The 16,445-nt window shown below is 43.6% G+C and overlaps 1 protein-coding gene across 1 annotated transcript; it reads left to right on the forward strand.

The window, feature by feature from the left end:
- The first annotated feature begins 1,655 nt into the window (after positions 1 to 1,655).
- arhgef1 (Rho guanine nucleotide exchange factor (GEF) 1) lies at positions 1,656 to 16,257 on the forward strand. The gene is made up of 25 exons (XM_029451094.1): positions 1,656 to 1,738; positions 3,008 to 3,119; positions 3,253 to 3,328; positions 3,533 to 3,562; positions 3,965 to 4,165; positions 4,961 to 5,102; positions 6,057 to 6,068; positions 6,787 to 6,951; positions 7,730 to 7,920; positions 8,009 to 8,155; positions 8,341 to 8,423; positions 8,705 to 8,830; positions 9,069 to 9,183; positions 9,867 to 9,967; positions 10,139 to 10,213; positions 10,290 to 10,365; positions 10,868 to 11,035; positions 11,133 to 11,220; positions 11,338 to 11,445; positions 11,595 to 11,647; positions 11,759 to 11,902; positions 12,003 to 12,128; positions 12,223 to 12,407; positions 12,866 to 12,970; positions 13,307 to 16,257. Exons 1-24 carry the CDS (start codon positions 1,656 to 1,658, stop codon positions 12,938 to 12,940), a joined length of 2,682 nt encoding a protein of 893 aa, XP_029306954.1. The 3' UTR covers positions 12,941 to 12,970; positions 13,307 to 16,257.
- The last annotated feature ends 188 nt before the right edge of the window (positions 16,258 to 16,445 follow it).

Below are 16,445 nucleotides of genomic sequence, written 5' to 3' on the forward strand. Positions count from 1 at the left end.
TTCAGCTTTAAAGTACTCCAGTGCATTTTGCACCCACACCTAATACTTTGCACTTTTTCCCCTTCAGTATGTTCGTTGGTGTTTTGTGGATTCAGATGGATGACCTCAGTTGGGGATAAAGACTACAAGTTTGAAAATCTAGAATCTAGAGTCGTGGAGTTCAGAAGAAGTGAGTTCACCAAACCTTTAGTCGCTCGCTCCTCATCTCTGCTCGAGACTAGCGGCTCAAAGCAATTATTAGCATAGCACAGCTGAATCTCCAACTGAACCGTCGGTGGTCGAGTTGCATTGTGGGTAATGTAGGCGGCAGATTCTGGGACAATAGCGCTGCTTCTGCTGTATTGATTTTTATACTTTTTAAAAACAGTGCAATGCTAAATCAGTGGAGAACTCTCACTGTGTTTGTGTATATTCTGGCTGTAGACGCTGAAATCTAAACGTTATCAGCTCTATTGTTATTGTTGCGTATGATCAGTACAGAGAACTGTCCGGGAAGCAGATTGAATTATTACTTGATGCCTTTATTATAGGTCTATTCTGAGGGAGAGAGAAGAATGTTGCATAGCTGGATTGCAAACTCTTGGCATGAGGTTAGCATCAAGAACCAAGGTGTGCATGTGTGCCGAGTACGGAGGCATTTCTGGCGTCCGAGACTTTGATTTTGGGTCGGCTACATTCCTTCTGAACATATTCAGTATCGGCTTCTTCTTCTTCTTCTTCTTCTTCTTCTTATTGTTGTTGTTGTTGCAGCTTTGTTTAGTATCCTGGTTTAAATCAGCAGACTTGTGAATGAAGGAAGAGCAGTTTGTGTCCGCACAATGTCAATCAGATGTTTCTGTGTTTGGCCTCAGCAATTACTGCTCCGTACACACACACACACACACACACACACACACACACACACACACACACACACACACACACACACACACACACACACACATGGAAGCATTTAGGCGAAGCTGGAGGTTTACTGTGCGCTGCCAATCCATGCCAGTCGATTGGCCCCGGCCTATCAACTGTTTCCATGAAGCCAATGACCTCTATATGGGGACAGAGGGGGAGGGTGGAGGGGGTGGGGTTTGGTTGGGGGTGTCAGTTTGTTGGAGCAGGAGGGTGAAGTGTACTTTGGCTCCAAGGAGAGACGACAGAAAATGAAAAGAAAGTGTGTTCGTCCTCTGAATACGCGCGTCTGTGTGCACGAAGACGGGAGGAGGCTTGTTATTTGGGATACCTTGTTTAACATCGTCCTTAAAATGCTGGCAAGTCTTGTGCTGAGATTTGGGGGGGGGGGGGGGGAGGATCGTTCAGCGTCATTTAAAAACAAACAAACAAAAAAGCCTCTGAGAGCAATGTCTGCTCAACTGAAATCACATGAGGAGAAGGTCAAATATGCTGCGCAGCGTAGTATCCAAATACAATTATATGAAGAAAAGGTCATTGCAGGAAAGGAGAGACAAATCATCGATGCAAAAAGTCCTTTGGAAATCAGCAACCCCAGAGGGAGTCAATAATATGATTTGTTTGTACTTATAGCTGAACAACAAGGCAATGAAAAGACCTGCCTGTGTTCTCCCTGCGCTATTGGCCATAATCTTATTTTAGCCACTACGTAATGGTCGTTAAATTACATAATTGGCCCTTGTCTGCCGGCCATGAATGCACCGGCTGTCTTGGAGCATTCGCACAAGGGGCCGCTTTATTTTAAGCTAAAGGTGGAGGAGACGAAGGAGGGGAGGTGAAGAGCGCGAGAGAGAAATGGAAATGAAACAAGATGTCGAGGGATGGTGGAAGAAGAAAAAAAGGATGTGGTCGTCAAAAAGTGGAGGGAAAAACAGTTTGATCAGACGTTCCCTTATGAGCCGCGCTCTCTCTCTCACGCGTGCACTGATGTCGCTTCCCTTGTGCACACACACTATCTTCAGTATCTCGCGGCGTACCCTCTCCTCTGACGAGACTTCTGGGATAACTTTGCCCTCTGTGATGTTCAGACCACTGTTCTGTTGCCCTTTTTACCTCCTTTAACTAACATGCAGACACACCGTCACTTTAGGCCTCGTTATCTTGAAATGTCTTATCGCTGCGGGTTGATAAGAGCCTTATCTTTAATCGAGTCGCGTTCGCAGAGTAATTTAAGATTCATGTGTTGTCTGCTCAGAAGTACTACTTCGTTTTGCACTTTCAATAAGTTTTGGCGCTTGCAAAAGACTTCTAAAGATAATGGTCATAATAAGGTTGAAGTGTACCAGCTTTAAGTCACTCGAATGGGTCAAACACCTTCCACAGTGCAACTCCGTGGTGTGTGTGTGTAAGCACACCCTCGACGTCTGGTTCATGCCGCCACTTCTCCAGTTTGTAACACAGAACGTTTGTTAAGATTTTAAAGTCTTGAGCTCAATCCATCGTAAGCTCAATGACTTCATGAGGCCTCCCAAGCTGCATTACTCCACTTCGTTCAGCGCGGTCGTATTCCCCTTCACGTGTGTGTCTCAGGCTCCATCCACACTACGTGCACATATAGAAAGAAATAATCTCGATAATAATCTTCACATCGTCAGCCTTTCTGTTTGTTCTTACACACACACACACACACACACACACACACACACACACACACACACACACACACACACACACACACACACACACTGCATGTTCTATAGTCAGAGATGCTAGCTCACTGTCAAGTCTTCCAGCTGCAGCCAAAACACACTCTGTGTGTGTGTGTGTGTGCTTGTTTATGAGTGTTTGCATTTTGGGAGCAGATGCAAAGGTTTTTAAGATTTCAGGTGGAGGTATGTGCTCAAACACTGGATGCTTCTAAGCTTTTAATTTCTCCTCCTCCTCCTCACGAGGCCCCTTTCTTCGTCTTCTTCCCAATTTAAATAAGTTGAATTATAATCAACTAAAAAATCCTGCAAAATAGAGCTTAATAGTTAATAATACATATTGACTAAAATCAGTATTAGATATTATAATGAATACCTTTCTCCATCTTCTTCCGTAGCCAATCCATCTTCTCAGCGGTGGCCTTCTTCATGAAGCACCTCGGGGTGAAAACCAGGGCAGTGGACAGTAAGAAGTCCAGAGGGGGCTTCTTCAGGAGGCAGCTGGTGAAGGTAACGTCTCACTCCTGTTCAGGAAACAGACACATCAGTAATCGGACCATAAAGACATTTTGGGGGAAGCATGTGTGTTTCTTCCGCCCTCAGATTTGATGTTTCTTTCTCCCTACCTGTGTTACCTTTCCAGAATAAGAAGGATGAATCCACAAAGGGCAAACCCAGGGGGGGGTTTCCTGGCATCCCCAGCTGGATCGCAGGCAACAGTATGTATCTACTTTTCAAACGTCAAACATGAGCCCTATTATAATGTTATTTCTCTTGTGTAGTGTTTAATTTCTGACTCTTAACGTACACTTTATATACATATTTATAATTATACTGACATTTAAAAGAACTATACATATTGATGAATCCATGAATGGTCTGGATATGAGAACATGTTGTCCTGCCCTTCTTTCCTGTTACAGCTGACGTCAAACCTAAAACGGAGGCTGAAGGTACTAGACGTCCAGAGTCCCGTCCCCCCCCCCTCTCCTTTTTTATCTGTAGAATGGTCACATCCCTACTAATCAACCCACAAGCATGTCTGTATGTCCCAAATCAAAGTGGGAGGGATGGGTGTAGCATTGTGTAGTTGATTCTGTGTTTCAGGGTGGTTGTTTGAAGAATTAGCTGTATTTTGTAATCACCAGAAAACCTCACGCATGTCACACTTACCTCGTCTGCAGAGTTGTGGGTGTTTTCCTGCCCCCGAACTAACCCTCTCATTTACTACAGAGGCCCTGATTGCACCGTACTCATCCTGTTTGTTTGTCCGTCTCACAAAGTCACTAAAGTGCTTTTGGTTCCTGCTTTATCGAGAGCTCCGTTAAGCTTGCTGCACTTCTCCGTCTCTCCAGCGGAAAAGGAGAAGGTGAATCCGGAGCGTAAGGGTCTGGTGCCCGGCAGAGGCTCCTTGACGGACTCCGCAGCCCCTTCCCTCCCCACCAGGAAGTCTGTTTCCACCGGCAGCCCCTCCTCCCTGCCTGGGTTAGAGATCAGCGATGGGTCAGGCAACAGCATCAGCATCATCAACAGCCCCGAGTCTTCACACTTGGATGGTAACGTTGACTAGACTGTGCTTTCTGTTTGGAGTCATTGGAGACTTTTTCAGTATTTAAATTAAATAATATATATATATATATATATATATAATTTATACTTATTTATTTAATTAATTAAATATTATTATATATATATATAATTTAAATTTAATATATATATATAATATTATCTATATATATTTTTTAATTAATTTTTTACATATTATTTATATATTATATATTGTTTATTTACTATTTCATCCTCTTTAATGTGATTTTAAATAATGAATTAATACCTGCTTTTATTAGTCTATTTCTTTTTAACACAATAAAAGTCAATGACTCAACAAAACTGCAACAAACCTTTAATAAACATGATATATATTTGTGCATAAAAACAATATATCTGGATTGTTTCAGCGTTCGAAGATATAAAAGAAATAATAAATAGTAAATATTTTGTGTTTTTAATTAAAGTTACGAACAAAACTAAACAATAACAAAAACATTAAAGATCAGATGAAACAAAAGAAGAACTTTTATTTCATATGTACACATGCTTTTCATTATTATATGGAGACGCTCTCTCAAGGTAATTACAAAAGCAATTATCTTAAATTCTACACTTAATTTTCTTTTTAATTAAATATAAACTTCTTTCAAATACAAGATAAAATAAGATAAATAGATTTATTTATACAATATTGTTGAGGAGATATACATTTTCAATTACTGGATAAAGCACCAACTAATTACAAAATGCGTCACATAACCCCGATTTGTTTTCTCGCTCCCCTTTTTCTAATCTTCCAGGACTCTCAAGCAATCGCTTAGAGCCTCCGAGCCCGGCCGACGGGGGCGATGTGTCCCCCGTCGGGCCGGGCGGAGGGCTGACGGTCGGGGAGCTCCTCTCACCCATGGACACTCCGACAGAGGAGAATGTGGAGAAAGACAGGTGAGGAGTCTGGAGGTGGAAACCAGTGGAGTGAGACTATAACCGCAGTGACTCAATAATAAGAAATAACAAGATTAGAGATTGTAATCAGATTATAATTAGACTGTATGGAAGGTGTAAAGACTGTATATACTGACGAGGGGGAAGGGGGAGGTGACTCATGTCTGAAGTGCCCCGGCTGAGGGAGCGTGGTAAAACTCCCCCAGCAGTCTGTCCCTGCCGTGTGCTTTTTGTCATGCTGCCTGTTGCTCGCTAGCTAACAGAGCCTGCAGGACCTTCACCAGGTGAACTCGGACCCAACCTTCCCTTCCAGCCCTTTGCCTTCCCTCTCCCTCATGCCCTCTCTCCTCTTTCTTCTCATCATGGCACGCTCTCTTCCTAATGTCATTCTGTCCCTTTTGTGTGCATCTCCTAACGTGTACAACAGAGCTTCGTTGCAGTTTGTGTTGCATACAGGCGTATATGTGTGTGTGTGCAGTCCTCTTGTTTTTAACCGGTGATTTCTCCTCGACCGAGACATTCACAAGCGGATCACATGACACTGATTATAGATGAGGCTTTCTATGCTGCAACTTTCTATCCAGTAAACAGTCAGACATTTGAGCTAACGTGTAGAAAACAAAAGTGAAGATTGGCTACTTGGTCTACAGCGACGCTTTAGACAAGGTAGCTAATCTTCACACTGTGTTGCAGTTCAGTCATTTTCATATTTGAGTTTGTGTTGCTCGTTGTCTGCGTCTCTTGTGGCCAGGGCCCGTCCTTTTGTCCTGCTTGTTTCCACAGTGTGTGCGGTTACATGTTGTGCCAGGGGCTTCGGCAATCTTATTCGGCATGCTACTCTCACCGTGGTTACGAGTTTAGCATATCATGTTGGGGGTGTGCATTTCCATGTTGTGGTTGCTCATGGTATGTAAAGGCGGCTGTGTAACGATGTGGTGTCCCGTGTTTTTACAGACAGAAGAAAAGGTGGGTGTCAGCGCCTTGACTGAGTCACATGGACATGCTTCAGATAACACACGCATACAGACAACACTCACACTGAGCCCTGCACTCCTGACACACACACTCACACACACTACACGGCTAAGTATCATGCACCTGCGTGTGAAGGAGTTGGAATAAACTTGATTGTTGAGATCCGTTGGATTATTTCTTGTGGATGTGAATGCACGGTGTTACAAGATAAATGACCAGTGCAGACATTATGTAGAAGCATTGCATGGCTACTTTCTTAACATACTCTTGTACATTAGCTCCCAGTAATTCATAAGGAAATGTAGAAAGTGTTTGGTATCCTACCATGCCTACAGTATATGGAGCACACTCTGTATGTTATATTCTAACAGTATATGCATGTCATATCTCATGCATATTCACTCATTTTCTATCTTTATCTATCTTGGTTGATGTGATTTTTCTTTTTTCTTTCTCTCTTTTATGTGTAAATCCTGAACCTTAAACCCCCTCATGTTTAACACACCCGTCTGTGCACACTGACTGCATATGACGTTCTCTTATTCTTGTTATTTTCACTGCCTTTTGGTATTTCTCTCTGTTTCCTCCTTCCATACGTCTGTTCTTGTCCTTCCTGTGGCCTCTTTTCCATCTGTCCTCTCTTTTCCTGTCACAATTCCTCCTTCCCTCTCATGCCTCCCTCACCCTCTCCCACCTTCCCTCCCTACAGTAGGAAAGTGATGCGTAGCGAGAGTGCCCGCGTGGACCGACACTCCTCTCGGCGCCGTGGCTCTTCCCGGGCAAAACAGTCTCGCTCCCGTAGTGATGTGGACCTCCAGCCGCCTTCTACCACGACTACAACACCTACACCGCTCAGCCCCCACCATCTCCATCCGTAAGATGGACAAACCCCCGCCTTAATGCCTCTCTGAGTGGAGAGGTGCACAGCAGGGACAGACCTTGACCGATAACACAGGATGAGTGTATTCATGAGAGTATTGATGGATCGAACCCGACTGAACTAAAAGCCGGATCACTTTGAAAGGATATTTAAATTTAATTATTAAAAGTAAATGTCCATTTCCTCCTGTAGACACAAACTAAACGAATCAATCTTACCGACTCATTCATCTGTTGACCTGCTGTGTGACTGACGGGGAGTAAGTAACAGTTAAACAGCCCATGCTCACAGAAAGGTCAGACGTTTAGCTCTTCAGGGGAAAGATTATCGAGTTAGGTCCATGTTGACTATTGAGTAAGCATTAGGAGCTTATTAAGGGTTAGTTTACTTGCTGTTAGTTGACTGTAAATCCACACAGTCATTTGTACTTTGTGAGGAATCAGTGGGGAACGTCCTGAAACAGCAAACAGTGCAGAAGAGTCGTCAAACAACAAGCGTAGAAGAAGAGGAAACAAATGAACACGTACATGTGTAGTGGTGTGGATTAAAGTAATACAATAATAAGTCATTAAGGCATTTATACTTTTATCATCACTCTGAAACAATTTTAAGTTTAACATCCTCACTATATCTAACTCATCCCTGGTGTGTATTTAAAAATGCAACCAGCTGTTCACATCTACTGTTGTTCCTCAGCCAACAACCTCCTGATGCCACCAGAGTGTGTGTCTCACCACCTGGGTCACGTTTGAATTTCCTCTTCCTTCCTCAGTTTCGATGGACCAGTCTTATTTTCTGAAGGGCCCGGCCACTCCCCCACCAGCCCCTCCCCGCAGCTGGAGGAGATGGAGCCGCGCTTCCTGGAGTTTGAGCAGGACCCCCCCAACTGGAGGGAGCTGGCTCCCCATGAAGCGCTGTCCAGTCTCAGCAAGAAGGAGACCAAGAGGCAGGAGGTCATCAACGGTGAGGAGAGGAGCGATGAAGCAGCATTATGGCGATTCTCTTATTCTGGTGTCTCTTATTCTGGTGTCTACTCCCTCTCCCCTCTCAGAGCTGTTTGCCACTGAGCATGCCCATGTGCGGATGCTAAGTGTCCTCCAGATGATCTTCTCCAAGCCTTTGGAGAGAGAGGAGCTCCTGACCTCTAATGAGCTGTCCACCATCTTCCCCAACCTGGATGAGATCATTGAGATGCACTGTGAGTGCTGCTGCGAAGAGGCCTTTTCTGACTCGTGTTTGTATCCTCCCACAGTCAGACAAACAGATTGTGTATATATATAGATATAGATATAGATATAGATATAGATATATATGTAGATATAGATATAGATATACAAGTACAGTTAAATGTATTTCTTTGTTTGTCTCTGGCTGTGAATCCAGTTAACTTCTACGAGAACCTGAAGAAACTGCGTTTGGACAACAACTTCATAGTGAAATCTATCAGCACCACAGTGCTCAGCAGAGTGAGTCATCAGCATCTTTCATCTCTCTTCCTCTCAGTATGTGTGCTGCTTTTACTCCACCCGATATGTGCCGACAATTAAATGTACTTTGGCAGTTTTGTGCCAAGATCAGATTTTGTTGTTTTAACAAATAACTTTTTATCTATGAAAGTAAAATATTGGCTAGAACTGCTCCACGGTCATATTAGTCTTTCCAGCTCTTTATTCCTCTCATTTTCTACTGCTGGCTATCCCAACACAGTGTCATTTCCTGTGTGTGTGTGTGTGTGTGTTTGTTCCAGTTCGGAGGTACAGAGGGGGAGTGGTTCCAGAAACTGACAGCCCGATTCTGCAGTCACCAGTCGTGGGCCTTGGACCAGATCAAGATCAGACAGAAGAAAGAGCCACGCTTCAACTCTTTTATACTGGTACACACACATTCTGACACACACACACACACACACACACACACACACACACACACACACACACACACACACACACACACAAACTGACTCATAAAGATTGAACAGAAAGACGCTCACAGACGCACGGACATGGTAAGTGGCCCCATACATATGCTCTTATTCTGACTCTGTGTGTGTGTGTGTCTGTGTGTGTGTGTGTGTGTGTGTGTGTGTGTGTGTGTGTGTGTGTATATCCCAGGAGGCAGAGTGCAAGCCCCAGTGCCGCAGGCTGCAGCTGAAGGACATCATTCCCATAGAGATGCAGAGACTGACCAAATACCCGTTGCTGTTGGAGAATATTGCCAAGAACACAGGTGTGTGTGTGTGTGTGTGTGTGTGTGTGTGTGTGTGTGTGTGTGTGTGTGTGTGTGTGTGTGAGAGAGAACATATTAATGAGACCATATGTTTTTACTGATGACAGGTGACTCAATTACGCTCATTATTAAAATGTAAAAAGGGTTGGACAAAAGCTTTTATCACAATATCGACATACTGTGATATAAAACTTTTATTTAGAAAGTTCTATTCGTAAATTGTAAAGTCACTTCTTTACATTGAATCCAATTTGACCTTAAAGCAGTTCTCACCCCAACATTTCCCAAAGTGTCCTAATAACATCCACAGACGCTGCAGGATATCAGCCACACTGTTCCGTGGTATACATCATCATATGGCTCTGTGTTTGTTAAAGGTGACACAATCATGTCTGGTGGTTATGTAGATTCTTCCGGCTGATACATAGGCTTGTATTGTTTTATGACAGCCATATGATGATCTATCTGTTTGTGTAAACGTGTAGATTAAGAGTAATGCCAATCCGTATCAGAAGAACACAGGATACGTGTGGACTAACTTGAGCACACCAGCAAAACATTTAAACAATCGATTACTGTCCGTCCCGGGCGTTCCGTGTGCTGCTCGTGATTTATGGCTTGTGTTTGCTCTCTGCTGTGAAAGCTGTATTTTCCTCAACTCTGTGTTTTCTGTCTCTCCCCAGACGACCCGACAGAGAAGGAGAGGATCCAGCAGAGCGCAGAGTGCTGCAGAAAGATCCTCAACCATGTCAATGAGGAGGTCAAAGTGATGGAGAACCTATTGGTGAGAAACACACAATCCATCAGTCAACACTGTGTGAGGTTGTGATCGAGCACCGTTTGAAGTGGAGTAAATTCATTTTGAGACCTCTTAAGGTCTCTGCATGTTGGACTACGTCTACTTCTAAAGTGTCTGTCCTCTGTCTGACCCGCTGACCTGTCTGTCCGTCCCCAGACTCTGAAGGACTACCAGCGGAGACTGGACACATCAGGGCTCAAACCCAGTAATGAGCTTTATACGGAATATAAGGTAACGTCTGCTCACACATTTGAGTTCTTCGGATATTTTAGAGTTATTCTCATTATTCTCCCGCTGGCTTTTCTAGAACATCGACCTGACTCAGAAGAAGATGCTTTACGAAGGCGCTGTGACCTGGAGACTCACAAAGGAGAAGGCAATTGGTAAATATAGAGTATTATCAGTGCTCAGAACATTTACTAGACTTATTATTTGTTATTCATTTAAATTAAACAGTCATGCCAAACTTACTTAAATATTTATTTAATAAAATCGACTTTCTTATCCGTTTCCAAAATGCAAATTTAGAGCAAGGGTTCTCATTTCCCTTTTTTAAATCTGTAGATTAAAGTTAGCTATAAAAGGAAACCCAGCTGCAAGTGTAGGTGTTGGACTTCCTTTGTTATATCAAGTTTAATTCACTAACCTCAGTTCAATTCAATGTAGTTCAACTTTATTTGTTCCTGTATGGGACATTGCATCAACAGATCCACACAATACATAAATAACTCCTGTTAATCACACAACTAAAAACAATTAAGGCCATCATTTATAAACTGTGTGTGTATGAATTGGTAGTAAATACATTAATTACTACATATAAATATCTAAAAAGAACAATGAGAACCTCATCTCTTCCTCCCCGTCCTCCTCGCTGTCTCTCAGAGGTGCAGTGTGTGTTGCTCGAGGACCTGCTGGTGCTCCTCCAGAGGCAGGACGACAAGATGGTCCTCAAATGCCAGAGCAAGAGTAACATCGCCGTGCAAGAGGGCAAGCAGATGCTCAGCCCCATCATCAAGCTGGACTCGGTCTTCCTACGCGAAGTGGCCACAGGTGAGCCGCGCGCAACGGGGGACGAACACGCTCGCTGCCATTGTGACATCGATATCATTCAAACCTTCCAAATGTTTTTTTTCCCCTGCTCTGTCAGATCGAAAGGCCTTCTATGTGATATTCACCTGGGAAAGCGGCGCTCAGATCTATGAACTTGTGGCGCAGTCTCTTGGAGAGATGAAAATGTAAGTGTGGGAGAGAAATACAGATAATCATGATGAGTTCCAGAAGCTAAATCACAACCAGGAAATGTAATGTGTGTGTGTGTGTGTGTGTGTGTGTGTGTGTGTGTGTACTTACAGCTGGACTGGTGTGATAAAGACGGCGGTGGATGATCTGAAGAAGAGTGGAGCACCCATGAGGTTGACGCTGCCTCATGGAAGTGGAGGAGCTCCATTAAGTCCATCCACGTATGTGTCAATGTGTGTGTGTGTGTGTGTGTGTGTGTGTGTGTGTGTGTACTTACACGTCAGTTGAAAGAGCAAGACGTATTCATCGCCTGCCAAAGTTCACCCATTTCAAAAATATCTCATTTCTTTTGTCATCTTCCCCCCGTCAGGCTGACTGCCCCTCTGAGCCCGACGGAGAACGGGGGTTTGAAAAGCAGCAGCGGTGAGACCGCAGCGCTTTATCAGCTGGACACTTAATAAAACGCACAAATTTGTTATTGTTACGCATTTTCTGAAATGTCCAGCCAAAGTTAAGCCCGGTGTCTGCCCGTAGATCGAGATAAAGACAGCTTGACGGATGACAAGTCTTCAGACCCCAGGCACAGGCTGATTGATTTCCTGTCAGACAAAGGCTTCGACTTGATAGGCCACTCCAACAGCGATCAGGAGAAGATGGCCAACAGTGCTTTGGATGAAGGTGAATGCTTCATGATTTTTGTATAACTGTCAGTCCTTTCTTCCTTAGCAGCTTTGCCTGTCTCACTAACGAAACCACTAAATATGTCTCCTGTGTTTAGTCATGTCGCTGAAAAGGCTGTTGGTCGGCAGCATCAGTCTGACAGAAGACTCGCAGCCCGATGAAGAAAACGGAGAGGAGCAATCAGAGAGGCCCAGTCAAGAAACGGATAGCTGTCAGTCGACAGGTCGGCTTTTGTTTTGTTTTGAAAGTCAAAATGTACTGCAATTCAAAACAAAAGTGCCTCGTGACACATCTAAACTGAGTCTTTCCGTCCGCAGAAGAAAGCCAGACGACAGACAGGGCAGCGGAGGAGGACAACAATAACTCTTGTGAAAAAGAAGGTGCAGGGACGAAGGGAGTGGAGGAGAGGAGCATCACTGCGCCCCTGGTGCTGTCCCAGGAGAGGAGGGAGGAAGTGTGCAGGAGGCTCCACAGTCTGGAGGAACAACTAAAGAGACTACAGGTGAGGGGAGAATATAGAGAGGGAGCAGGTAATATGACAGGGGCAGATAAAGATGACAGACGTAACAAAAGATGGGAGCCGACTGGAAAGAGACACACAGTTGGGCATCAAGGATTTCACTGAGGATAGCTTAAGTAAGGAGCGAGCTGCAGTATACTTTGGACAAATGGGGCCAAAATGGCACAAAAGAGAAACTAGAGAATAGAAAACCATTTAACCACTGCTGTTATTGCTTCGCTGACAATTACCTTGTGAAATTGGACTTCTCTGAAAATGGCTATTATGTCCAGCGCTTGCAATGGGATGTGTCAGAGAAGCAGCGAGGGAGACAAAGAGAGGATGTTAAGAGGTGTGTGTGCGTGTGCGTGTGTGTGGGGGTGTGTGTGTGTGTGTGTGGGGGTGGGGAAGCCAGTGACTGTCCTCAGTTCCTAGGGTGATATTGATTTTGTGTGTTGCAGACTGTAGAAGAGGAGCACCACAGGCTGCAGGAGGCCCTTTCCAAGTTCTCACTGGAGGGGGGGAACTTCCAGTGAGACACCATCGCGCCACCTGCTGGCCACTAGGTGAAAACACTGAACTATTTAAAGTATTATTATTATTATATTTATAGTATCGTTGGGTATCATCATATCAAGGGCATATGTTTACCTGGGTCTACAATTCACCACTATGTTTCTGCATACACATAAAGTAGGGCTGTCCTCGACTGAAGACATTCTCAGTCGACTAAAAACTCTAAAAACACCACTTTGAATGTGTTTCCCAGAGATGTGCTCTCATTCAAAGTGAGGAAAGTCATTTCCCCAGTGGAAACTATGCCCGAGTTCATCCTCAAGCTCATTAGCTTTACACGTCGCTGTCTCACATTCAAACGTTCCCTCGTCTTCTCTTCTCTTTAGATTTTTACTGGTGCTGGTTTGGAGTGCAAGAGTGACTTTCAGAGGCTTTCCTGGAAATTCCTAAACCCTCTCCTCGGTCATGCCCTGGACCCTTCGCTGCATTTGGGGGCTCTTTACGCACAGTGCAGCGATGGAACACGGGAGGGAGTGTGCATGTGTATGTGTGTCTTGTTTGCGTGCGTGCGTGCTTGATAGAGAGGTATACAAAGAAAAAGAAAAAAACGGGACTTCCTACTTCAAGTGGGAGGTTTGTTTTTGCAGAGAGGTGCCAAAAAAAAAAAAGAAGCAATATTGTGCTGTGAGAGAGATGCTGCCTAACAAAATGTAGTGATTGCGATCTGCTGTAACACACATACGCACACCAGAGACATGCACGCTAGAAAATAATTGACATTATTGCCAATAGCAGATGTGCAGTAGAGGATGTTTGCCCGCCAGGTGAGCTATAACCAGGTGGAAGCCTTAAGGGGGCCAATGTAGCGTTTGAAGATGTATTGAAATACTACTGCTGATATATAGTGTTATTTCTAGTCTATGCCAAAGTACCACAGAGATGCACTTTTTTCTAATCAAACCAAGTTGAAGCCACACTGTTTTTGCGAAATGTATTTACTCTCTTTTTAGTACCGTTTTTTGGACCGTTGGGCTTCATATAGGCTGCCCTTCATTATTGCAAATATTGCATGCAAGAAAGTGTGTGTGTGTGTGTGTGTGTGTGTGTTACAAAGTTTTTAATTAAGGATGTGCTTCATAGGAGGGTTCTTACTGTCATTAGGTCACATAGAAACATGTATAAATAGTGGCACTATAGGTAATCATGCTGTTAATAATGGAGACTTGTTTGTATTTACCGCTTTTATTTATTCCTCTGAGTTCTGTTGGGTCAGCGAGTCGCCTCGCCTGTTTCAAACGTGTATAGATGGAGCGACGTGTTGGACAAACGACAAAACACAAGAAGGCAAACGTAGCATGTACAACAAAGATCGCGGTAGAGAGAGACAGAGATGTCGGGATGGGGAGTGAGTTTCGAGGTTTCATGAGATGTGTAGAGAACATGAGTTTATGATGTGCTCTCGCTGTAATGAAGGAAGATGTGCACGCACACCTACAAACACTGAGAGCCCAGCGCTGCAGAAGTGTTCGGTGCCAGCATCACTTCTGCAGAGTCACCTTCCCCCAGATGGATCCTCCTCCTCGGGTTATAAATAGTCTTCTAGGACGTGAGAGTCGCATATTATTAGAAAAGAAGAGTCTATTCTCTCCTGGCAGGAACATTTGTATCGAAACTGAGCTTCGTCTTCGTATTTTGATTCAGCCGTTGATTGTAATTATAATTATGATGATGTCATTTCTGAGTAGTGGCAGAGCTGTGGCCGTGCACACAAGACCAAAGACGAAACAAAGCAACGTTAGATCCTCATACGCGCTGTAATTCTCTTAACCACGTGCTTCATCTGTGCAGGAGCACGTCGCTTAGTGATCGCTCAGTAGCCCGCAGATGCTTTTCCTCAAACACGTGGCAACATAAGTTGAAGCGATATCAAAAAAAAAAAAGCACATTGAAGAATGAAGCGTTAGTCGTCAATACAAAACATTAAAAGTTTTTGCATGCACTTCAGTGTGAGGAAAAGCCACACGCTGTTCTGTTCTGACCCGGAGAGAGGACTGTAATTGAACACTTGGGACTCCAGCAAGACGAGAGGCGACAAGAGCGTGAAGCCAGATGAGCGTACGAAGGAAACGTTAACGGTTTGGAGGAAGGAAAACTGCAATCTCAGTCCAACATCTCCGTGTTCATGATCACTTCCTGATATGCATTCTCACCGTTGTTGCAACAACAAACGGCCCCTTTGACCCTGAATCCTCAGAGCCAACTGTCGGGGGGGGGGGGCCTCGAGTCACTCGAGTGTCACAAGACGCTGAATAATAGAAGTTTCTGTTTGAACATTTACTGCCATTTCTCCCCATGTGGTTGTCTTCTTGTAAAATGTACATAGATGCTAGATTGAAGAAATAGTCCCCGTGTTATTAAGCTCGTTAGCTCCATTGACGACACCCTCACTTGTGATAGCATGATCACCTTTTCCTTCGCACAGTTTTAACATATGTTGTGTATTTCACTTGATTTACTTAAACGGGTCGGGGGAGGTTTTGTTACTGTTTTTGTTTTTGTCCAACAAGCTTTTTGTAATTGTGTACTACGCATTTGGTCATAACGGTGAGAGAGACGGGACTTGTCTGTGACTTGTCTATGCATGAATGAATTAAAAAATTATGCAAATTTTTGGTGTGCACGTTAAAGCGCAAACCTGCTCTGGACCGTGGCTGTGCAGCTTAGCGATGGGATGCATTTATACAGATCATCTCAACCAGGGATTGTTTTAATTGTCAAACTGCAGCGGTCAGCAGGGAGGGACTCCGTCACTCGACACGCTACAGTCACTTCCAGCTCTCTCTCTCTCTCTCTCTCTCTCTCTCTCCAAATGCTTTTCCTCACGCATTCTATATACAAATACCTAGATGTAAAGAAAATGTATTTATAGAGCGGTGCCTTGTTCCCACGATCAAGTTGTCTACGAACACAATCGCTGTCTTTCATGGAGGACAGTGAAATGGACCTCTGAGAGTTAGAGACAATGTCAAAAATGACTAATAACGATGGAAAGATCCTCCCAGGATTCTGTTTTTGTGTCCTCCTCCATTACAGCAACAGGTTTTGAGCCCTCCACCAACTCAGCCAGCCAGTGGCCTGTATATAAAGACACTGCTCCTTGTCATACAGGCGTCATCATGTCTATCTATAAACAATGAATATGCAAGAACTATACTGTGTATTTGGGTTTTGATTTTTTTATCGTGTAAGAGGTTCTTTAATGATGTATACTTAAGGAAAATTGTGGTACGTTATGTTTTTTATTCTTCATTTTTTTTTAATAAATTGGGGAAATAAATTCCTGTTTTGTCAGTTTTTATAGTTATGAGCCAATTAGAATAATCTGTGAGCTCAAGGTTAGTTTAACTCTTTATAAACATTATAATCTGTATATTCCTTAAAACATATACTGTGTGTGTGTGTGTGTGTGTTTATACATATATATATATACATATATATGTATATATATATGTGTATTTATATATA

The sequence above is a fragment of the Cottoperca gobio genome, chromosome 16 (genome assembly GCF_900634415.1).
Source record: "Cottoperca gobio chromosome 16, fCotGob3.1, whole genome shotgun sequence".
Classification (NCBI taxonomy): Eukaryota; Metazoa; Chordata; class Actinopteri; order Perciformes; family Bovichtidae; genus Cottoperca; species Cottoperca gobio.